The sequence below is a fragment of the Muntiacus reevesi genome, chromosome 1 (assembly GCF_963930625.1).
Source record: "Muntiacus reevesi chromosome 1, mMunRee1.1, whole genome shotgun sequence".
In the NCBI taxonomy this organism is placed as follows: domain Eukaryota; kingdom Metazoa; phylum Chordata; class Mammalia; order Artiodactyla; family Cervidae; genus Muntiacus; species Muntiacus reevesi.
In genome coordinates, this window is record NC_089249.1 from 25751186 (window position 1) to 25776779 (window position 25594).

The following is a 25594-nucleotide window of genomic DNA, read 5'->3' on the forward strand; positions in this document are numbered from 1 at the left end:
CAGAAAACATGACTAGCATTTAAATTTTTATTTACAATTTTGCTCTTCTCAGTGCAAGGATCAGGAAAATGGGTTTTTATGTGATTTTAGCCTAGGCTTTCCTCTAACATTAGTCACTAATCAAAGGCCTGGGCCATATAAGCTTAAATATCAGGGATTTGGCCACTTTAATGAACAAGAAGAAAACTCTTAAGAGGAGGTAATCAGGAAAATTGATGATTCAAAAGATTTAGAAATAATAGTTGTCAAATTCAAATTACAAGAACCAATTTTTACTTAAAAGCATAATAATCAGCCATAATGAAAATATGCTTGAGCCCTCACTCTCCATACACATTATTTACACCTCTTGGTTCTCTTCAGGTTTCAGATGTGGGTATAGTTAAGGAAAATAGGACTCCATAGTATAGCAAAAAAAGAAAGCAGAAACCTCCATGGAGAATTGTTTCTCTTACAGCATTTATGACAATGTTGAGGTCTTTGTCTATTTATCTTGATTTTCAGCCTTTATACTAAGTACACTATACTAAATGGTTCCAGTGACAATTGCCCTTCTTTAGCATATCTCAGCTTCTGCCATGTGTCCTCCCATGTTTACTGAGTTGACAGTCCTCTCAAGGAGAACAAAGCTAAAAAAGGGAAGATGGGTGTCCTTTGGTGTTTTATATTCAAGAGCACAGAATAGTGTTAAGAAACAATCTGGAAACAATTTTTCCCTAAAATTTGTATGATAATTGGCTAGGATATGACTTTTCTTCTCTCACTGAAATGAAATGAAAATGTATAGTTAAGAAATAAGGATGAATACATGACAGCACATTTGACAGGTAGTAACGGGCATATTTGTCACCTAATCTTGAGAACCACAGTTGCTGTTTTAGAGGTATCTGAGAGGTTCCAGACAAAGGGAGATTGCCAAATGTTCTTAGACCTTGAGTGTGCTAGATGCCCTAAAGTAGGAGAGAAATTTGTAACAGAAGCTCACGATGAAGAACCACACATTCCGAGCCACCTGAGATCTTGCAATGAGAAGACGCCAGACGATGAGGAAGAGAGCAGTATTAAAGAGGTAGTGAATATTTCGGAGCCTGAAAACAGACATATATAACCAAAGTCAACAGAGTACCAAATACCCAACTATATTACCTAAAAATAAATGTATCTTTTCCTGGCTATGACCAGCAAATAATTAAGTGTCCTCAGGCATGTGGCACTATCTGATAGCCTTTTGATTTTGATATCTCTTTCATTTCTACCACTTTCCTTCTGAGTAATCATATTTCTACAATATTCCCCTGACTAGTTTCCCTTTCTCATATCTCTCTGCTTTAACCTGTCTTATAAACATGGCTAATATAAGCTTTCTTAAATACACTTTGATCATGGTACTGTATATCACAAATCACTGATTCTTGTTCACTAGAGGGTAAATTCTAAAGTCTCACCTTACTTTTCAAGGTCCCTGTCTGTTTGCAATCAACTTTTCCCATCCTGATCATCTCTGCTTTAAAAACCCTTTGCTTCTACCAGAATTATGCAAGACTGCTATAATTCTATGTTCCTTAGGGATTAATTATTGAAAAAAATTTCAGGCACTCAATGCTACTGAAGAACAGTTAATTGATTCGCCCATGTTAAATAGCATCATCAGGTTTCCTGGCTGTTGGGTATTCTTTATATCACATTATGACAGGATATGGTAGAAGAAACAAACTTAGATACAAATCTGGCTCTTCCGCTTACCATGTGCAGCTTGCCCACTTCCCTTCTTTGAACCTAAATAGTTCTTTGATGGAAATAGGATAACAAAAATACTACCTGCCTCAGAGAAGTGTGGTGAAGTCTAAATAAACAGTGTATGATAGGATAGATAGTATAAAGGCTGGAAAAATATTAACTGTTCTGCTCAAATTTCATGCCTGGTATAAAATGAGCTACACATGCTAAGTACTCAATAAATGTTAACTGTTATACTTACCTTTTTAAGTGTTGCTTTGCTTCTGGGATCCCAGCCATATCCTCTTTCAATAAGTACTTCTTAACTCCTAAAACATAATTTTCAATGTATTCTAACCAGTTCAACTGACGTATATCAAAGTTGAATACCTGAAAGGCAAGAAGAGATTATGGATTGTCAGAATTGCTGGATGATCACTTTGCACATTTGATGAAGTTTCCTTTATGTAAATGAGTGACATTCGGTTTGAAAGATTTATGTGATACCCCTCCAAATGAGATTATTTGAGCTGTTATTTTAAAGGCAGTGATAATATGGATTACCATGCACATAGAAGTATTTAAACATTCAGTTCAGTTCAGTTGCTCAGTTGTGTCGGACTCTTTGTGACCACATGAACCACAGCATTCCCCGCCTCCCTGTCCATCACCAACTCCTGGAGTTTACCCACACTCATGTCCATTGAGTTGGTGATGCCATCTAACCATCTCATCCTTTGTCGTCTCCTTCTCCTCTTGCCTTCAATCTTTCCCAACATCAGAGTCTTTTCAAATGAGTCAGCTCTTCGCATCAGGTGGCCAAAATACTGGACTTTCAGCTTCAACATCAGTCCTTCCAATGAACACCCAGGACTGATCTCCTTTAGGATGGACTGGTTGGATCTCCTTGCAGTCCAAGGGACTCTCAAGAGTCTTCTCCAACACCACAGTTCAAAAGCATCAATTCTTCAGCACTCAGCTTGCTTTGTAGTCCAACTCTCACAACCACACATGACTACTGAAAAAACCATAGCCTTGACTAGATGGACCTTTGCTGACAAAGTAATGTCTCTGCTTTTTAATATGCTATCTAGGTGGGTAACAACTTTCCTTCCAAGGAGTAAGCATCTTTTAATTTCATGACTGCAATCACCATCTGCAGTGATTTTGGGGCCCCCAAAAATAAAGTCAGCCACTATTTGCACTGTTTCCCATCTATTTGCCATGAAGTGATGGGACCAGATGCCATGATCTTAGTTTTCTGAATGTTGAGCTTTAAGCCAACTTTTTCACTCTCTTCTTTCACTTTCATCAAGAGGCTCTTTAGTTCTTCTTCACTTTCTGCCATAAGGGTGGTGTCATCTGCATATCTGAGGTTATTGATATTTCTCCCGGCAATCTAGATTCCAGCTTGTGCTTCATCCAGCCCAGCGTTTCTCATCATGTACTCCACATAAAGTTAAATAAGCAGGGTGACAGTATGAAACCTTGATGTACTCATTTTCCTATTTGGGACCAGTCTGTTGTCCAATTCTAACTGTTGCTTCCTGACCTGCATACAGATTTCTCAAGAGGCAGGTCAGGTGGTCTGGTATTCCCATCTTTTGAAGAATTTTCCACAGTTTATTGTTATCCACACAGTCAAAGGCTTTGGCATAGTCAATAAAGCAGAAATAGATGTTTCTCTGGAGCTGCCTTGCTTTTTCGATGATCCAGCAAATGTTGGCAATTTGACCTCTGGTTCCTCTGACTTTTCTAAAACCAGCTTGAACATCTGGAAGTTCATGGTTGATATATTGCTGAAGCCTGGCTTGGAGAATTTTGAGCATTACTCTGCTAGCGTGTGCAATGAGAGCAATTGTGTGGTAGTTTGAGCATTCTTTGGCATTGTCTTTCTTTGGGATTGGAATGAAAACTGACATTTTCTAGTCCTGTGGCCACTGCTGAGTTTTCCAAATTTGCATATTTGGCATATTGAGTGCAACACTTTCACAGCATCATCTTTTAGGATTTTAAATAGCTCAACTGGAGTTCCATCATCTCCACTAGCTTTGTTCATAGTGATGCTTCCTAAGGCCTACTTGACTTCACATTCCAGGATATCTGGTTCTAGGTGAGTGATCACACCATCGTGATTATCTGGGTCTTGAAGATCTTTTCTATAGTTCTTCTGTGTATTTTTGCCACCTCTTCTTAATATCTTCTGCTTCGGTTAGGTTCTTTCCATTTCTGTCCTTTATTGAGCCCATCTTTTCATGAAATGTTCCCTTGGTATCTCTAATTTTCTTGAAGAGATCTCTAGTCTTTCTCATTCTGTTGTTTTCCTCTATTTCTTTGCATTGATCGCTGAGGAAGGCTTTCTTATCTCTCCTGGCTATTCTTTGGAACTCTGCATTCAAATGGGTATATCTTTCCTTTTCTCCTTTGCTTTTTGCTACTCTTCTTTTCACAGCTATTTGTAAAGCCTCCTCAGACAGCCAGTTTGCTTTTCTTTTTCTTGGGGATGGTCTTGATCCTTGTCTCCTGTACAATGTCATGAACCTCTGTCCATAGTTCATCAGGCACTCTATCAGATATAAACATTGATCAAGCACAAATATTTGGCTTTTAGGACGTCTTAGAAATTTTAAGGAACTGGTATTAGTCTGGTGAAACCTAATTTAATTTCAAGTAAAGGAGAATTATTTTTTAAGAGAGAATAATACATTAGGAACCAAGACAAATTACATGTTTTTCTTTCCATTATTAAATTTTGTTGTTGTCCCCTTGGCCTAGCACCCTTTCCTGAAATATCACTACTTCATTCTCCTGATTAAGGTAAACTTTGAGAAGCAATTCCTAAGGACTAACTAAGCTGAATTTATATTCTATATTTGCTTTAGATATGTTTATCCACTGTCTCTTGGTATGCCACTAGATGGAGCCCTTCAGAACCATTTAGAGTAGAACGCGTAGAACACTAGTGTATTTCCTCCTCTTAAAGAATGCCTTTTCACGTTGCCACCAAAAATCTTAAGAACAAATTTCCTACTCAAATGTAGTGACTTAGTAGATTCTTGTAGGGCTTTACAGGTGGTGCTAGTGGTAAAGAACCCACCTGCCAATGCAGGAGAAAAGAAGAGACAGGTAGAATCCTTGGGTTGGGAATATCCCTTGGAGGAGGACACAGCAACTCACTCCAGTATTCTTGCCTGAAGAATCCCATGGACAGAGGAGCCTGGCGGGCTATGGTCCACAGGGTCGCAAAGAGTTGGACACAACTGATGCAACAGCACACACAGTAGGATCTTACAGACTAAACATGAATGTCAGTTTTTTTCATTCTTGCTCTTTAGTTCATATTTTAGTACATATTTTCCCTGGCTTATATTTTATTTCTGCTTTGTTCTTTTACTACATGTATTTACTGCAAGTTACCTCAAATCTTTGTGCAGTAAATTGAAGTATTAACAAGGAAAGCAGACAAGACTAATGAGTTCCAGAGAGCTTCACAGACTTATCAAAAAACTGCTTTCTAAAAGTAATTCTGTATCACTTTGTTTGGATATTTTTATTTTCCACAGTACCACCAAATGCTGCTTATTCATCTATATATGCAGAGAATTTTATTTTTATGCTATTTCATACTTCTAAATTAGATCTAAATGAAGCCCTAGTTTGGAATCCTCATTCTATTATGGCAAATGAAACTGAATTCTGAGCCACACCCGAGTTTGGCAATTATGCAAGTATTCAGGACTATTACCAGTGCTAAAATATTTTGCAAGCATATGTATATGTGAAATCCACTGCAGCTTTCTTTTTTTTACACAAAATTTTTATTTTAGGTTAAAATATTTGTAAAGTGTCAAAATTGAAACTATAAGCTTATTATCTTTTGCATTATTTAGATGGGTAAATTCCATGAAGAAAATGCAATAAAGATAAGTCACATGATATTTGAAGCTAATTTTAAAAGTAATTTATAATAGCATGATGGGTTTTTAAAAATAATCTGGTTTGATCCATGTATTTTAAACATAGGTGCTTTGAAGAATTTTGTCTCTACAAGCTATGTAAACATTTCTGGGAAAAAGGTTCTATTTCATGTCCATTTTAGAGTTACTTGAGCTTCCCCTGTAGCTCAGTTGGTAAAGAATCTTCCTACAATGTAGGAGACCCCAGTTTGATTCCTGGGTCAGGAAGATCCACTAGAGAAGGGATACCATTACAGTATTTTGGGGCTTCCCTTGTGGTTCAGCTGGTAAAATATCTGCCTGCAATGTGGAAGACCTGGTTTCGAACCCTGAGTTGGGAAGATGCCCTGGAGAAGGAATGGCAAGCCACTCCAATAGTCTTGCCTGGAGAATCCCATGGACAAAGGAACCTGGCAGGCTACAGTTCACGGCGTCTCAAGGCGTCAGCCATGACTTAGCGACTAAACAACAACAAAATCTCAACTAGTACATTTAATATAACAAATATTGTGTTGACCACAAGCAATCCTTAGGTTTCCTGGTGGGAAGTAATTTTAGGACTTGCATTTGAATCATGCACTATGAGGCTGGTAGATAGGAGCTGGCAGGTGAGGGCCTCTATCTAACATTTACTTCTCAACATGACTTGGTTTCTTCTACATGCTGTCAAGTACAAGATAAATCAAGAAATTTATCTTTTTTTTTTTTTTTTAAAGAAAATTTAGTGGAAAATGTCAGTCAAGAGATTGAAAACTTTAAAGCTTAATTGAAAACCAAGGAAGTGCTCAAGGAACAAACGGAGGAAAAAGCAAAGCTAGGAACATGTACAAAATACAGTTTTCTCTATTTGTGGATTTTAGGACAACCGTTTGTGACTGGTTAGAAGCTAATACAGAGAAATAAATTGTATTTATAAAGTAAAAAGTAAAGTGAAGTCAGTCCTGTCCGACTCTTTGCAACCCCATGGACTGTAGCCTACCAGGCTCCTCCGTCCATAGGATTTTCCAGACAAGAGTACTGGAGTGGGTTGCCATTTCCTTTTCCAGGGGATCTTCCCGACCCAGGGATCGAACCCAGGGCTTCCGAGTTGCAGGCAGACGCTTTACCATCTGAGCCACCAGGAAGCCCAAATAGTACTTACACTAAACAATTAAAGTATAGGCCCGTCTTGAGAAATAAATGTCTGAATGGTCAAAGAGAAACCATTATCGGGAGGAAGAATGACAATCCTACAGAGAGGGGAATGCTGATGGTAGGAGATCTAAGCTGGGCTAGAATGCAGAGGTGAAAGGTTAGGTTTTAAAAGGAAGGAGCTGTAGCTTTGGTGACGCAGAATGATTTTGATTTGACAAGGACAGTGGATGAGAGACTCGCTGAGCCATAAAATTATTATTTTTCATTGAAGGCATATGTTTGGGAAGGAAAGACAGAGGCACTGAGGATTTGTTGAAAAGATAACAGCTACCAAAGGTGAACAAAGGAGTGAAACAAAGCTTATGAGACCTGACTGCAGAATAGCAGGGAGAAGCTGACCAAAGGCTAAGAAACTAGATCTCTTCCCTAGGTTAAACTTGTGTTCTGCCATCGTGTTGATAGCATTCACTGATTTTCTTAGCCCAAAAAGAAAAATAATTCTGTGTATATAACTAAAACTGCCTTTATTGATCAGCTCTCCAAGTCAGATCATTCTAAATTTCGCGTGGGGAAGGCTTCCCCATCGATGGTCAGGGCTGTACTCACTCTCTGGTCTTCGGGACTCAGCTCAGACATCAGCATCTCAGTGTTGTGCGTGCTCCACTCCCAGCTCCGGTTGATGAAATACTCCAACATGGAAAGTGTTCTTAAAAGCCGGTTCATGAGCTTCGTCATCCTGAGGCAAAGATCACATGGAGCGAGGATCAGTGCACCACTGCCAGGGGACGTTTAACAGGACTCCTGCGTGCTGTTTCTCATAAGCCCTCTGCTCCTTATCAGAACTGGCAACGGGAACGAGTGGAAGGGCACGCCGCTGCCAGAACTGAGGTCATTGGATGAAACACATGCGTGAATCTCCTTCAACACACATTCTCCTTACAACAAAACTGCTTAGTCTTAATCCTCTTTCTTGAGATATGGATTGTCTCCTGACTGTATGACCATTGTTAATCCCTTGTTCCCTTGGTAATGGTTGCTGGACCTTTGGTTTTCTGATCTTTATCACTGTTGAACGAAATTCCTTGGACAACAGCCTATATATACTCACAGAAAGATCATTAAAACACCCTTGCTCCACCAGAGGCTTGGGTCCCTGTGTCTTTCTCTCTCTCTCTCTCTCCCTCCCTCCGGCAATTCTCTGGAGCTTGGAAACCCGCCGAGCTCACTCTCATGCCCCGGCTTTCCAGACCTCCTCAAGGGGGCGCCCTGTGCCTTCGTGAGCGGTGCAAGCCCTGTTCTAGGGTTTTATTGGTTCTTTGCGTAAACCAGGGAATATTAGCTTCTTTCTCTCTTTCACTTTCTTATCATCGACTCCGGATCACCAGGTTCCTGTCCATTAAAGGACCCCAACACACCACAGATGGTGGCTTTCCTGCTACTGCGTAGGGGTATATGACAAATTAGGCCTGAAAAATACAAAAGTTATTTCTTCCCATTTTTCCCTCACTTCCTCATTAAAATTTTTATTCTTTATTCTCTTCCACATTAACCCTCTTTTGAAAGAAGGGATGCGGCTGAACCTAAAGGAGCTTGTTCTAGCAGGCATTTTAATACCACTAGCTACTTCCCTGTCTCTTTCCTACCATCTCTTTCTCAAGAGTTGCAAGTATTTTAAAAGCCAAGCAAGATATCCATCCCCAGTGACATACTCTTCGTTCTTGGAATTCTGAGGTAGACATGAAGAAAACCTATTTCTCTTCTTTAATGCATGTTCTTGGAATTTTTTTTTTTTTAATTGATTGATTTGAGGTCTCAATGAGAGTTGTATATAACTCTGGGCAGAAGCGGAGACTATATTAGCATCTGGTGAACCAAAAACAGCTCTTAATGCAGATTTAAGGGGAAAATATTTTATTTGTTAATAATCTACTCAGGCACAGTGCTGATAATGTTTACAAAAATATTGACTCTACTATTAACTGTAACATCCCTGTTAGGTAGGTTTCTGTTTTTATGAACAGGTAAAGTAGGCTTAGAAAAGATTGAGTAGCCATGATAATATCATGTGTCAAAGCCAAAATTCCAACCTAGTTTTGATGGACTTCAAAAAGTCTCTGCTTTTGCAAATGGGGCCCCCTGGATCTCATTACTTAAAATGGACCATATATTTTAACCCTGTGGTGAGGACCTGCTGTTTGAACTTCCCAATTTTGTAACAATTTATATTTTTAAAAAACATGCTTACTTAACTTATACAGTATGATTCCATGAGGTAGTCAGGGTCTATATTGTTTATCTTCATTTTGCAGAAGGATTAATAGGTACAGGGTCACATAGTTAATGCTCAAACCTAGATTTTCTGGCTACAAATCATATCTGGCCTAAAGATCATTTAATTTTTATCTTAATCAGTTAGGCTAATCTTGGTAACAGTGACTACTATAGTTGACCCCATAATGACTTAAGATACTATTTTGGGAATTTGGTCTTATTTCTGGTCAAATCCTCGTGTCCATATCCCTAATGACTCCTGAGGTACTTCTCTCATTGTATTATAGGAAATTCTTAAGCAAGGCTATAGAATCATTATTCCCTAATTCAAGCATCATAATAGGGTTCCATTTGCTATTGTTATCTAACATCTTGGCTATAGACTGAATATTTATATTCCCCCACAATTCACATGTTGAAACCTATTCCTCCTAAAGTTGTAGTATTGGAGAAGGAGACTTTGGCAGATGTGGAAAGACCTTATAAAAGGGACCCCAGAAAGCTCCCTTGGCCCTGCCAGATTGTGAGGACACAGAGAACATGGCTGTCAGAAACCAGGAAGTGGGCCCTCAGCAGATGCTGGATCCACCAGCACCTTGATTTTAGGCTTTCTAGTCTCCAGTTCTATGAGAAATAAATTTCTATTGTTTATAAACCACGTAGTCTACGATATTCTGTTACAGCAGTCCAAACAAATTGACAATCTTTATTCATCTTACAACTCTGAAGTAATTGATATGATTTCAATAGATTTACTTTTAAAAAATAATCATTTGTACAAGTGATTATACAATGTATACAATGGTGTATCATTGTATGTACAGGACTGTATCAGCAAAATAGTATTTTTTTAGAGAGAAAGAATACACTTATTATTCTCATATAGTGAAGATCTTATTAATGCATACAACACAAAAGCTATAAAGGAAAGATGATTCATTTTATCATATAAAATTTTTTTGTAATAATAGTGATTACTATATTCTATGCACTCTAATGTAAAATCCTGTAAAATAGGTATGATTACAATCTCTTTTTAATAAGTTAGTATTTAGAAAGGTAAAGTAATTTAGGGCTCATGTGGATAAATTGGTGAAGGCCAGGATTTAAGTCTATAAGTCTGACCAAACTCCATGCTCTTAAGACCTGCATTATATGTAGTTTCCCTTGTATTAAAGAAAGCTTCATAATCAGAGCTACAGGATAAGAAACTGACTTCAAGAAAACACATTAATTATATATTTACACATATATACATACACACACCACTTCCATAATAAGTACAACCCAACAGAAAAATAGAAATGTTGTTGTTGATTAGTTGCTATATCATGTCCGACTCTTATGATCTGGTGGGCTGTAGCCTGCTAGGCTTCTCTGTCCATGGGATTTCCCAGGCAAGAATACTGGAGTGGGTTGCCATTCCCTTCCCCAGGAGACTTCCTGACTCAGGGACTGAACCCGCATCTCCTGCATTGGCAGGTGGATTCTTTACCACTGAACCACAAGAGAAGCCCCTAAATAAACACACTGAGAGAGAATTCCTCCTTTAAAAACTATATATTTACACATATATACATATACACACAGCTTCCATAAATTAATAAGTACAATCCAATAGAAAAAGAAATATTATTAACCATAAAAAGAATGAAATAATGCTGTTGTAGCAACATGAATGGACATAGAGATTATCATACTAAGTGAAGTAATTAAGACAGAGAAAGACAAATATCATACGATATAGCTTATATGTAGAATCTAAAAAGAATGATATGCATGAATCTACTGCAAAACAGAAACAGGATCACATAGAAAACAAACTTATGGTTCCCAAAGGGGAAAGTGGGGGAGGGATAAACTTAGAATCTGATATTAACAGATACACATTACTATATATGAAATAAGCAGTAAGGGCCTAAATATATATATATATATATATATATATGCATATATATATATATATGAATCACTGCTGTACATCTGAACATTGTAAATATATTTCAATAAAAACAAAATTAAAAAATAGGTGAGAAATAGAAGCAGGCAACTCATAACAGAGAAAACATGAATGTCCAATAAACAAATGAAAGCCCAGTCCCTCCATCAATCAAGGAAAATGCAAATCAAAGTGACAGAGATGCTATTTCTTGTCTTTAGCTTAACAGTTCAAAATATTGATTTTTGCAAAGTATAAATGAGAGTGAGAAAGAAGATTTATACTTTCACATGCTGTTGTGATAATGTATAAATTGACAGAGGCTTCCTTTAAGGCAACCTGGTAGTAGTTATAATATCCATGTTGAATGTACCCTCCAGTTTACAAGCCTACCCCTCAGCATCCTCTACAGACCTAAAGGCACATTTTATAAAGATGCATGCGCACTGATACTTGTTGTCCCATTGTTTGTAATGGGGGTGAAAAAGACAGTACTAGCAGACTTGGATTTTCATGGAATACAAGTGAAAAAGTATGTGCAATTGATTTAAACATACACAGAGACACACCTTACCTCAAAGCAAAACCATACATATGGTTGTAAATGCATAAGTGATTACACACAAACACACTTGGGGAAGGAAAGAGTCCAGAAGGATTCTAGCACTGTCTGCCATAAAGGTTATTCTTAAGATTCCTATCACCAAATGAATAACCATTTCCCATGAATATTACAATTTAATTTCTTACAAACAAAATACATAAAGATTTTTACTGGGCTTGTTCCTCCAGTGCTTTTCTTCTCTACTTACTGAACTTTGCTCTTCATCCAGGTCTCCTTCCAACTTCGATATATTTTAAAGGCTTCAGTGTTTCTGCCAGCTGTGTTTGGTTTCCCTTCTTTTCCCATCTTTATTTAATAAGCTCCTTATACAAATATTTTCCCACAAACATAGTGTCCCCCTTTTCACCTTACTCACGAAGAAACTGACAGTGAGTTATGAACTCTAAGTAAGATCTCTGAAAATGTGGATAAACTCTACATTGCCTAAGCATCACTCATTTGCTTTACTAATAAGAATGGAGATAAACACACTGAGAGATAATTTCTCCTTTAAAAGAGGCTAACATGCTTCTGATGGCAGGAATTGCCTTTGGTAATCTTGATAATGATGACTCCTCAGACACACAAAGCATCATTCAAGTGAGACCAGAGTAGAAAGGGACATGCCCTAAGTCACCCAGCATCGACACTCTCCATTCTCCACCCAGCTCCCTCCACTCTCTTCACTCTTCTCCAGGTGGCAGTAAGCCCACCCAGTTCAGGTTTCTCCAGATCTTTCCTGTCTCTTCCTCTGAGACTACTTAAAATTCTTCCTCTAACTTCCATTTCCTCATCTGTAAAGCTGGGACGACAATACCCTCCTTGGGTTGTTGTGAGAATTAAAAAGAGCTTGTCACGTCCACCCCTTGTGTGTGTGTGAGGCTGTTACCGTTGTAGTACATGGTAAGATTAACTGTCCTGCTAAATCACTGAGTCACGTCCGGCTCTTTGGGATCCTATGGACTGTAGCCCGCCAAGCTCTCCTGTCCACAGGATTCTCCAGGCAAGAATACCGGAGTGGGTTGCCATACCCTCCTCCAAGGGAAATTCTTGACCCAGGGATTGAATCCAACAATTTATAAACTCCCAGATAGAGAATCTCAGTTGCTTTTCTTTTTAGGTGAATGATTACCTGCTGAATTCATCAAGCAAGTTCCTTAATATTAAGGTAGGGTTCCCTTCGGGCTCCCACTACGACTGCTTTGACTGTCCCTCTATAGAGATAAAATCATAACTATATAGAGATATAATTAACTCCCTTAGAGATATAATCATAACTATGATTCAGTTGTTACTTTGATCCGTAGGTGGTGGGAAGGCAAAGGACTGGAATCCCTAACTTTCATGCAGAGACACTCCTAGAGCTATTGTCTCCGTTTCTTACCTGGGCTTCCTTCCTGTGAGACGAAGATAGAAGTCATAGATGATGGCAGGGGCCCGGTGACTGACGGCATTCCAGTAATGGGTTGAGATGTTGTTGGTTGTGAAGTCAGCGTTGGGTCTCCTGAAAGCTCTCTCAAATGGGATTTTTTCAAAGGTTGCCAAGACTTGGAATCCTGGAGGTGGGGGAGTGGGTGGGGGAGATTAAGTGCTAAGTCCAGGAGCATTGCAAGTGCCACCCATTATGGTAGATGGCATTTGCAATGGGTCAAAACAATAAATAGTAAGGATTTGCTGTGTAGAGTCAAGAATAAAACTAAGATGTTTACACCAGGCAAGTGGTCATCTGCAAATTTAAACAATGTAAATTGGTTAAGAATTGAATCCTTCTCTTGAAACCTTTACACTAAAACAACTTCTTGGGAAAATAGTTTTAGTCAATACTAAAATTTCAATTCAATTTCAAGGTTATCTAGTCTATTCAGAAAGCCCAAGATGGAACCTGGGGGTGTTATTTCTTTGGTTGGATCATTACTTGCAGAACAATCAGGAAAGTTTCTTAACATTCTACTTAAACTTTTATAAAGATTTACGTAAAAGAGAGACTATAAAATTAGGATTCCTTCATATTGGTTCACTTTAAATACCAGTCTTTTACTTCTTTGGTATTTCTACTACTCTGGCAATATGTCAGACTCAATTGTTTTACTCTTGTGTGCAGAGTTTTCTTAAATAATAATCTTAAAAAGTATATCATTACTTATATAAAGCCTGGTTTAAAGCTTTTAATGTACATCTGTAAATCAAATACTTCTTTTCAAAAGGCATTCATTTTTTTGAACTCAGTTTTATTTATGTAGAATTTTGAAAGTTGCCTAAGTTCACTACTCAGTTATGGTGAAGTTATCAATTATTATGATAATATGATTACTGTCCTCTGTAAAAGATACTATCTGGAAATCTGTATGAAAAATATATACCCCATACAGAAAAGATTATCCAGAAACATCTGATTCTGGGTCTTTTCCTCCCAGAGGGATTCATGTTGACTTTAGGGATCCCTAGGGGGTTGATTCTTATGCATTCATACCTATCATCTACTTCTCGGTCAGGCTCCTGCTCCCCATGTGAAATGAATAAATCATTTACTGTCTCTGGGCTTTGTGTGTAAAATAAAGTGAGAACACTGTACTATTTTTTTTAAGAATTTAATTTTTATTGTACCATAGTTTAATTTCAAAAATACAAAATTTGTAATGGTTTTGTGAATGAAAGGCTTTCCTCTAAATTTCATCTTTCTTGTTGAGTGTCAAAGTTAGTAAGTGGCAAATAGAAGGATAGATTTCTAATTTTAAAAAATTAGATATGCAAAAAGCAACAAAGTTCTACTGTATAGCACAGGAAACTATAGTCAATATCTTGTAATAAACATAATGGAAAATAATTTAAAAAATAATATCTGTGTTTATGTATAACTGAATCACCTTGCTGTGTACCGGAAACACTGGAAGTCAACTATAGTTGAATAATATATATATATATATATATATATATAAAGAAAAAAGTTAATAAATAGCTATGTAACATGAAACAAGATGATTGTCTGACTTTCACTGATTCAGAAATTTCTGTCAAAGTTTATTTTTAAGAGCAGAACGATACCTATCTCTCTGATTCATTTTGCTGTATATACGAAACTAACACAACCTTGTAAATAAGTATACTTCAATTTAAAAGCAAGGAAAAGAGAAAAATCAGAATGAGAGTTTTATACATACCATGATCAAAAGAAGTAGGCGCTAGATTATTTTTAAGATCATTTTCAACTATTACATTGTGTATGTTCATAAAATAGACAGTAAGAATTTTCAGCAAGGAAGAAGACTATTTTGAATCCCAGGTATGGAATTTACATGTAGCATCTTTTGATTTAGAATTTAAGTGTCTTGGTTGCGTCTACTAATGCCTCTTTTTATGAATGATACCTTAATTCTGTTACTGAGATAGAGGAGATTTATTTTTATTTCCAAATATTTCCAGAATTATTTAGCTATATGATCTAAATAACTGGATATGATGGTAATAGATAATTTCATTTTACTTTTACTGAAATAATAACTTCACAAATAGAATAGCACAGTGGGATGCCCTGAATTGGAAATAATATTCTAACAAATTAAGCACATTTAATTTTTTTCAACATCTAGTAGCTAAACAGCAATTAGATGATCTAAAAGTTTCAGATATTCATAAGAAAATCAGAAGCAGAGTACTAGACTGGTTAGCTAATTTTCTATCACATGCAGGATTAATTCTAATTCAATCCAACAGGCTACTTTCAAGGTTACACTATGGCTGACTGCCTAAATTAATAAAGAGTATCACTGACTCAATGACACCAATTAGTATCATTGGACTTTTCTAAATCTACTTGGCCATTAATCATGGCACATTCTCAGTGATATGTCCAGGGGAGTGAGGGTTGTGTGCATGAGCACAGTGGCTCAGGAGAAGTATTTTATCACTGATATTGCTTATAATTACTGACTTTGGCTTGACTTTCTTTTTTAAATCTCTACAGCCAATGGACCCCTTATTGCTCACAATCATGCCGCTGTTTCACTGGTCCCTTTCTTTGAGATACCACAGTGCATTCTAATTAACTCTACATCTTTACAATTTGCAATTATTTTCCTGGCTTTACCTATGTTTTGTCTTTTCCCCCATTAGACTCAAAGCTCCATGACACACATTGTTTTTCCCTGTGGCAAACACTAATTGTGAATGAGCATTCTCTAATGGTTCCTTAGGTACCCCGCTACAGGCACTTACCCATTTTGCCCCAGTTACAGGGATTGAGGTTGCCAGATGTACAGTGGTAGACCAATGTCGACTTAGGTCTGAAAAACAAGAGTTAGGGAAATACAAGAAAATGGAGAACTAATGAAAGAAAGAAAAGGGAAAATAACACTTAAACAAGTTTTTTTTTTTTTTTTCTTTCAATAATTCCCATGACTAAGGCACTCTTAGGTGGCTCAGATGGTAAAGAATACGCCTCCAGTGTGGGAGATCAGGGTTTGATCCCTGGGTTGGGAAGATCCCCTGGAGAAGGGCATGGCAACCCACTCTAGTTTTCTTGCCTGGAGAATCCCCATGGACAGAGAAGCCTGGCGGGCTACAGTCCATGGCGTCACAAAGAGTTGGGCATGACTGAGCGACTAAGCACCACCTGACACACGAGGCACTCTGCAACACTTTCATCTTTTGTTCTTTCTTTGGGTTAAAAACAAAATGGAAAACTAGGAAAAGTGCAAGTGTGCGTGTGTACATGTGTATGAGGAAGAAAAATCCCAATAGGCTGACATATTTATGGAGCAAGTGGAGGCAGCATGATGATGACAAAGCAAATTGTATTTCTAACTTCTTGACACCTTTACTGGGCAAAAATATGGGCTATATTTTTTCCTAAATCCAATGAAGCGCTGTTGGATTGAACAACATCTAAATGTCTAACTTCAAATAATTAATAAAAATTTTGTTTACTAACAAAGCTAAATATACAAACAACCTAGTTTTTTCTTTGTACTAGAAAATACCTCTCTCACACACACATGGTGATCTGAACTCTTGACTTTTATTAGGAACTGAGAAGTGAAGAAAAATATGCTCTCATTTCATCTACTTTTATCTTCTTTGCCTTAAAAAAGGAAGCTGTATTTTAGGTTGCTGAATAGAAAGAAAGGCTTTTCAATTATTGAGAATTTCATGGTTAAATGATTTGAAGAATTTATAATTTTATGATCAACCAAGTACTAACTGGTATTTATAAAACAATTTAATGCCTATATTATGACATAATTGGAACTCTGTGAAATATCCAAACAGATACCCTCTCACATTTGGGGTCTTCTTCAGGAAAATTCATATATTTTGAATAGGTGCCCAACATAGCTACCCTCCTCCTCACCAAATCTTTGAAAGCCAGTTTAAGTATCCACTCCACACCTGTGAACTGCCGTGTACCATCCTACAGCCAACGTCAGATTGACCACCGTGTCTGCTGGAATCAAATCCGCCACCGCCATCGGAGTCGCTCTTACGGACCGAAGAAACCCTTTCCCAGCCTGCACAGGAAAAGGGACATAAATTATTGAACCAGGTGCTAAGTAACAGCTGGGGCTAAAGTATATATCAGACAGAGAGTATCAATGCTGGTAGTAATAATAACTAACACTGATTCACTGCTTGCTAAGTTAATGTGCCAAGACTGACGGCTCTCAGGCCATCCAACCTCCCCAGCCAAGTTCAAGTGCCAACATCTCCAAGAAACACCAGTGATCCTCGGGTTCCTCTTCAGAGTGAAATTCCTCAAACTTGTGAGGTGTTTAATGTATTTAGTTAATTGATAAACACCAAGAGTAAAAAAACAAAACAAAAAACAAAAACCCAAGAATGAGATTTAATATCTTAAAAATTAATTCATAAGATATTCTAAGAGTTAAGTTTTCCCAAATTTCCCATTAATTTAACTTACCATTTCTTAAATGATGTCATTCTTTGCTAGAGTCTACTAGTTTACAAGTAGTAATAGGTACTAGAAGTTTTTTGTTTTTTTTTGTTTTAATTTATTTATTTTAGTTGAGGCTAATTACTTTACAATATTGTAGTGGTTTTTTGCCATACATTGATATGAATCAGCCATGGGTTTACATGTATTCCCCATCCTGAACCCCCCTCCCACCTCCCTCCCCATCCCATCTCTCTGGGTCATCCCAGTTAGGCACTAGAAGTTTAAGAAACACCTTTTTAAACTGATACAATTCCACTACTTAACAAAAACTTTTTATTACCTGTGGAAAAGGCCACCGTTATTTACTTTTTGTTCAGTATCTTTGTTTACCTCACAGATCACTGATGCTATATAGATGCAAGAATTGGGAATTGTTCATGTTAATAAATGCCATGTCAATAAATAAAGGAGCCAGTTTATTGACTTTTTGAAGTAATTGATTATTTACACCCTGCAAGTTTCCAACATCAATTTACAGTGGTCAGCACTTTCTTATATTCCTAATTTCTGTCTTCTTGTAACTGGTTAACCTTCCTTTGGACAAGAGTGCCTGCTAAGTCGTTTTAGTCAAGTCCGACTCTTTGCAACCCTATGGACTATAGCCCACCAGGCTCCTCTGTCCATGGGATTCCTCCAGGCAAAAGTACTGGAGTGGGTTGCCATGCCTTCCTCCTGTCCTTCGGAATATGGGAAATCAATTTGGAAAATTTTAGAAAATCTGAATGCATGTGCAGATTTGCTCACAGCATAATAAAACTCACCCTGGGATCATGTTAAAATAGCTATGTTCTAAGTTACTGAACACTCACTTCCAACCTAGCCTCAAGAGTTGAAAGCAGGTAGGGAATAGAAAGAGAAAGAAATTAGAAAGAAGTTCATTGTCACTGTCTTTGACAAGTAGTCATAATTCACTCTCTTTCATTTGCATTGTAGTTCATGTTGGATCTAGTTCTGTGAAATAGAGGCACAGTCTGAAACATGAGATCCCTAACAAAATTTAAACTCGTTTAAAGAGGTGAAGTCCATTTCAATGTCCAAAAGAGAAGAGCTGTAGTTCTCAGCCTAAAATGCTTTAGTGTGAACCAGAAAGCTCGGCAGCTCACAGGATCAGTCTCCACTGAGGGGAGATGCACACAAAGGGCTGCTGACCCAGAGGAATGAGGAGTGGTTGATGTTTCTCCTTGTCTATGAGAGAATTTGTGTTGAAAAGTGTTTCCTATAGTCATCAATTTTTATATTTGAAAAACTTGCTCCAATTGGTAGTCCTCGTTCTTAGACATATTGAGAAATAGATGTTGATGTATTTATGCATTTATATACTTTCTATCCAAATGCATATAAATTTAATAATCTTTGGGGATATGAGTTTTATCACATCCCTAATTCTAGCTATGGTTAAAGAGCAAAAAGAAGGAAATACCCCCATCTTGTGTTAACTAAGGGGACATACAAGCATGGTACTAGAGGCTCAAAACTCTATCCAAAAATAAGACTCCTAAGTGGCAATTGATGATATCACAGTACTTCTATTTTCCTGATAATGATACTGACAGATAATTAAAGTAACTTCATTCTGCCTCTATTTTTCAATCAGCAAAACTGAAATAATTTGCATCAATTGTAGTGAGTAAAGGAACGCTTATGGTTTTGCATCAGTAAAGCTAAGCCAATACTAGCATTTTGTTACTGTCCCTCCACTACATTTGAAGTATTTATTTCCACACTGTTATACATACCGCAATAATGAGCCCACTAGGTCCATTTATGTTATCAACCCAACCCTAAAAAGAGAAAAGGGGAAAGATCTCTAGTTGGTTCCACATGTCAGAAGATCACAGTACGTTTGGAATATCTGCAGTCTAATCTTAAACTTCAAACAAGAACACAGACTCCAGCTGATAAACTGTCTAGTCCACTATTTCCAAAATTACAAACAGAGATCAATGAGAAAGCACTGGATATTTTCTGCACTTGGTTTGTGGAAGAATTAAAATTCTGCTGGCATTTATTTCATAGCAGGAATCAAGAATAGTTGCAAGCTGTCTATGACATCTTAGGAGTTAAATTGGATCTCATCTTAATATCAAAATCTGCTAATCAATCCATTTTCCTCACCTTGGCCTGATTTTAACTTCTCAGGGGAACATTTCAAACATAGTTTGCAGAAAATTGACTCTTACTTGACAGTTGTAAGAGTCATAGCATCTTTCATTCATTCTATCTCAAGATCAACTTGTATTAGCTCGCTGTAGATGGTAGAGAAAATATTTTCTTTAGGAGCAGTTAGAGAAAAATGTATTTATGAGATTGTCTCCTAAGCCCAAAGCAAGTCAGTTGACCTCATTATGTCTGTTTATCTTTGAAAGTCAAAATGTATAAGATGGGAGAGGAGAGAGAACTTGAAGGGATTATTAGTTGAGCCTTTTACTAGGGACCAGGCACTGCAGTAGACATACCACTACACCGCCTCCTCTCATCAACCCTCCACAAGGGGTGTGGTTAGCCCAGTTTTACATATGAGACAACTCATATGTAAAAGGCTGCATGTCAATAAGTAATGGATCTTGGATTTATCTGGTGCAAAAGCTTTACAGAATTGCTTCAAAAAAGATGGTATAATTCAAAGTACTTTCAAAAAGATATAGAAGTATACACAGATAAAAATCATTATTCCTAAACTGAGGACTTTCTCTGAGCTTTGCAATTCCTATTTACCCTGGCAATTTGTTAACATTATCAATTTGGCCAGCAGGAATATTCTGGTATATTTAAACTATTGTGGAGAAGCCAAGAAATAAAGCTATTTCCCATGGGAATTTTGAGACTAGAGTTAATGAGAAACTAACTGAAGACTCCACCCAACTCTAGGACAGTCAGTGTAACATCAGAGGAGTCCGGTGGTGAGTAAATCCTGAACCAAAACGTGCACTTTGGTCCTCACATTTGCTGTACTCAGCTATATATACTGGAAAAAGAAGACATCAGAGAGTAATTGGACAGGAGGGATGCTGGTTCAGAAGCAAAGCGTGGAATCCAGGCACGTGGGCTTACTGGGAAGGGCTCCTGCCAGGTTGCTCCCATGATGGAGGGCCGTACGATGGCAATGTTGAGGTCGCCGCCTTCCTGCTGCACCACCACCTCTCCCAAGGCCTTGGTATAGGTGTACGTGTTAGGCTGATCTCCGATCAGTTTGGGTGTGATCTCATCAATGATAGCATCGTCTAACCACCTGAAGGTAGTCAGAGTGAAAAAGAACGTTGTCAGCATGTGTTAGACAACATACCAAAAAGAAACTGAGACACCGACAAGCAGAACTTCCCCGTTCTAACTTGAGTTCTGAAATTGGCAACTGTGAAAGGATACCAAGGCTTGGGTGTGAACCTATCCAAATGATGCAAGATGGATGAGATCTTTGCTCCCCACTGCTTAGCCCAACATTAGTAGTTGAATCCTACGGCCTTCTGTCTCAATAGATTTATCCAATTGTTATGCAGTCTGCTACTTGATTGTGTGTGTGTGTATGTGTGTGTGTGTGTGTGTGTGTGTGTGTGCGTGCACATGCTAAGTCACTTCAGCCATGTCCAACTCTTTGCAACCCCATGGACTGTAGCCCACTAGGCTCCTCTGTCCATGGGATTCTCCAGACAAGAATACTGGACTGGGTTGCCATGCCCTCCTCCAGGGGATCTTCCTGACCCAGGGATGAAATCTGTGTCTCCTGTCTCCTGCATTGACAGGTGGGTTCTTTACCACTAGCGTCACCTGGGAAGCTCCCTGCTACTTGATTACATAGAGCTAATCTCTATTTTCAATTACCTATCAAGGTACATTCAATGAATGCATTGTGAGTGCCAGTTGGGTGTCCAACAGTGGGCTGGCTGCCCTGGTCATGGACTTGAGAGGCTGTCATCCGAGGTGTCAGTGGCAGCCCCTCTCATTCATTATTGTCCACTTAGAACCTTGGCACTAATCTTGAAAGCTTCGGCTTTGATTTTTGTTTTAAATTCTACTTAAATGCCTTAACAAAGAAAGGCAACTACATTTATCAGAACTTACAATCTGTTTTAGCAAATCCAGGCACTGTATTTTGAAGATCTGTTTAGAGTCTATGCTAATAACTTGGTAAGCATTTCCAGAGATTTCCAATGAGTTCTAAAGTGCTCTAATAACTATTAATAGTTTGTCAAGTGGGGTGAAAATAGCACAATGAAGCAACTTTAATATAATGACTATTGAATACTTCTACCTTCAAGAAGATCTGTATCATGAATAACTGAGTTACCATGGCAACAATCTAATTTTTTTTTTAAAAAAGATGTTAAAACAATTTTGATAATCCCAGAGTCTACCTGCTTTTCTCTAAGAGAGCAATGAAATTATTATTGATTAAATATTGAATGTTTCTCTTAGCTGGTAGATCTATTTGGTAAAACTTTGGATATAATACAGTTTTTAAAAATTAGGTGACATGTCAGTGTGATTTTATAATTAATGTGTTTGGTACATTTATTCCCATTTTATTGGACCCAACACAATCATACTATTTTGATTGCAGAAAAATCTTATTAGAAGTTATCGTTTTCCTCTCACGACAAATTACTGAGTATTTAAGAAGTGCTTAATGCCAAGACATTCAGAAGTACAACTCTCAATTTCCATATTGGAGAGGAATGTGAATACTGTCTGTTATGGTCTAATTTTCCTTGCTTTGTGGCTATTAGTGCTGAATATCTTCTAGCTATCAAACGCCTTCTGGTTTATATTGAAAAGAGAAAGGTTGAGACGGTCTGAGCATTAAAAACAACTCCAAATACTTAGAAAAACAGAAGTTACTTCAATCATGTGGTCACTGAGTGTTGGGAAAGAGTGAGGGATAATCTAGGCACCTCTCTATCTTTCTAATAATGCTACCTTTACCTCATCTTATTTGTGGGTCAGCAGTGGATTAACTGACCTAAGACCATTTTTCTTTTCACCTACAAAAGCATACAGGTTACAAAAACTAGGTCTGAAGCAATAGAGCCCAGTTTTAACAAAGCTGTGAAGAAAACAAGTTTAAGAAAGCATCAGAAGCCAGCAATACCCTCGGATTGTATGTCCCGTGGCTGGTACCATGTGCTGTCACTGTTGTTGGTGGGCATGGAAAAAGTAACATGTAGAGGCCTCTCCAAGTTTGGTGAGTTAGCTCATCTTAGAAAATACTGGTTTCTAGGTTTCTAAGAACACAGAGCAAAAGAAGTTGCAGTGCTCTGTAGATGATCTGCCTTTACTATTTGTAGCTCTGCCACATTCTACTGTATCGTTTTCTCATTTCCTCCTCTGGCACTTGGGAAAAATAGCAATAATTGCATGTGTTCTAAATTTTCAGGTTATGAGGACAAACAGGAACATTCACAACTACACTTATAACTATTTGATTAAACAAAATGAGCTAACACATCCAACACATATTTAGTAAAACCGCCAAGAAGCATGTATATAGAAAGCTCACAGTTGGTTTTAAAATATCTTTTCTGATACAGTCAAACAGATCATATCTCATCCTGCCATTTCTTGGATTCAAAGAGATTAATGTAACATTCATTGGTTAAGTGATGCCCTTTTTAGGACCTAAAATTGGTTCATGTTCTCCTGTATCAAAATTTGATTTGGAGCTGTTGCTTGTCTTTAAACTAGTAAATAAATTAGCATGAAAAAAGGACACCATATAAACCAAAGCACATTTCTGAAACTAAGACAAAGCACTTCGGGATACTCAAGGAGATGTCTGAACTCATGGGCTCCAAATTCTAAACTTCTACTTAAATCGCTTTAAAAGAAGCAAAAAGTCACACGCACGCACACACATACACACACACCACAGACAATTTCCTCTAAATATTACTATCTTTTTTCCCTCAATTTTCTAATGCAGCAAAAAGAGCCAGCCTATCAGGAAAAGCTTTCTGGAGAGTAAGTACTGGGCATCTTGCCTCAAGGTAACCTTTGCTGTCTTTTCTCTGACCTAGAATATGTTTGTCCCCTGATTACAATTATCATGCTATATGTTCTTGCTCGGGCTTCCCAGGGTAGAGTCCACCTGCCAAAGCAAGAAACGAGGATTCAATTCCTGGGTGGGGAAGATTCCCTGGAGAAGAAAATGGCAACCCACTCCAGTATTCTTGCCTCGAAAATTCCATGGACAGAGGAACCTGTACATTCCATGGGGTCACAAAGAGTTGGACATGACTGAGCAACTGAACACAAAAGTTCTTGCTCATGTCTGTTTCCCCACTTTACAATGAGTCCAGGAGTGCAAGGATTATATTTTTTTAATCTCCATGTCCAGTCACCGTACTCTCTCCAGGAACCAGCTAAATGTGTGCTCTTTCTTTTTTTTTTTTTTCTTTTTTTTTTTAAATATTATTTTATTAGTTGGAGGCCAATCACTTTACAACATTTCAGTGGGTTTTGTCATAAATTGACATGAATCAGCCATATAGTTACACGTATTCCCCATCCCGATCCCCCCTCCCACCTCCCTCCCCACCCGACTCCTCAGGGTCCTCCCAGCGCACCAGGCCCGAGCACCTGACTCATGTATCCCACCTGGGCTGGTGGTCCGTTTCACCATAGATAATATACATGCTGTTCTTTCAAAACATCCCACCCTCACGTTCTCCCCCAGAGTTCAAAAGTCTGTTCTGTACTTCTGTGTCTCTTTTTCTGTTTTGCATATAGGGTTATCGCCACCATCTATCTAAATTCCGTATATATGTGTTAGTATGCTGTAATGTTCTTTATCTTTCTGGCTTACTTCACTCTGTATAATGGGCTCCAGTTTCGTCCATCTCATTAGAACTGATTCAAATGAATTCTTTTTAACGGCTGAGTAATATTCCATGGTGTATATGTACCACAGCTTCCTTATCCATTCATCTGCTGATGGGCATCTGGGTTGCTTCCATGTCCTGGCTATTATAAACAGTGCTGCAATGAACATTGGGGTGCACGTGTCTCTTTCAGATCTGGATTCCTCAGTGTGTATGCCCAGAAGTGGTATTGCTGGGTCATATGACAGTTCTATTTCCAGTTTTTTAAGAAATCTCCACACTGTTTTCCATAGTGGCTGTACTAGTTTGCATTCCCACCAACAGTGTAAGAGGGTTCCCTTTTCTCCACACCCTCTCCAGCATTTATTGCTTGTAGACTTTTGGATAGCAGCCATCCTGACTGGCGTGTAATGGTACCTCATTGTGGTTTTGATTTGCATTTCTCTGATGATGAGTGATGTTGAGCATCTTTTCATGTGTTTGTTAGCCATCTGTATGTCTTCTTTGGAGAAATGTCTGTTTAGTTCTTTGGCCCATTTTTTGATTGGGTCGTTTATTTTTCTGGAATTGAGCTTCAGGAGTTGCTTGTATATTTTTGAGATTAATCCTTTGTCTGTTTCCTCATTTGTTATTATTTTCTCCCAATCTGAGGGCTGTCTTTTCACCTTACTTACAGTTTCCTTTGTTGTGCAAAAGCTTGAATAGCCAAAGTAATCTTGAGAAAGAAGAATGGAACTGGAGGAATCAACCTGCCTGACTTCAGACTCTACTACAAAGCCACAGTCATCAAGACAGTATGGTACTGGCACAAAGACAGAAATATAGATCAATGGAATAGAATAGAAAGCCCAGAGATAAATCCACGAACATATGGACACCTCATCTTTGACAAAGGAGGCAAGGATATACAATGGAAAAAAGACAATCTCTTTAACAAGTGGTGCTGGGAAAACTGGTCAACCACTTGTAAAAGAATGAAACTAGAACACTTTCTAACACCATACACAAAAATAAACTCAAAATGGATTAAAGATCTAAATGTAAGACCAGAAACTATAAAACTCCTAGAGGAGAACATAGGCAAAACACTCTCCGACATAAATCACAGCAAGATCTTCTATGACCCACCTCCCAGAATATTGGAAATAAAAGCAAAAATAAACAAATGGGACCTAATGAAAATTAAAAAATGTGTGCTCTTTCATAAGACAG

General features: G+C 37.9%; 1 protein-coding gene across 1 annotated transcript in view; it reads right to left on the minus strand.

Annotated features, from left to right (window-relative positions):
- Positions 1-390: 390 nt before the first annotated feature.
- Positions 391-25594, minus strand: part of FAR2 (fatty acyl-CoA reductase 2) — a 171637-nt gene continuing 146433 nt past the window's right edge. The window contains exons 5-12 of the mRNA XM_065921720.1: positions 20622-20799; positions 19307-19351; positions 17006-17124; positions 15833-15900; positions 13005-13176; positions 7413-7542; positions 1979-2106; positions 391-1088 (exon numbers count right to left, since the gene is read on the minus strand). Coding sequence (XP_065777792.1) covers positions 926-1088; positions 1979-2106; positions 7413-7542; positions 13005-13176; positions 15833-15900; positions 17006-17124; positions 19307-19351; positions 20622-20799 — 1003 coding nt within the window. The 3' untranslated portion in view covers positions 391-925. The remainder of the gene's footprint in view (positions 1089-1978; positions 2107-7412; positions 7543-13004; positions 13177-15832; positions 15901-17005; positions 17125-19306; positions 19352-20621; positions 20800-25594) is intronic.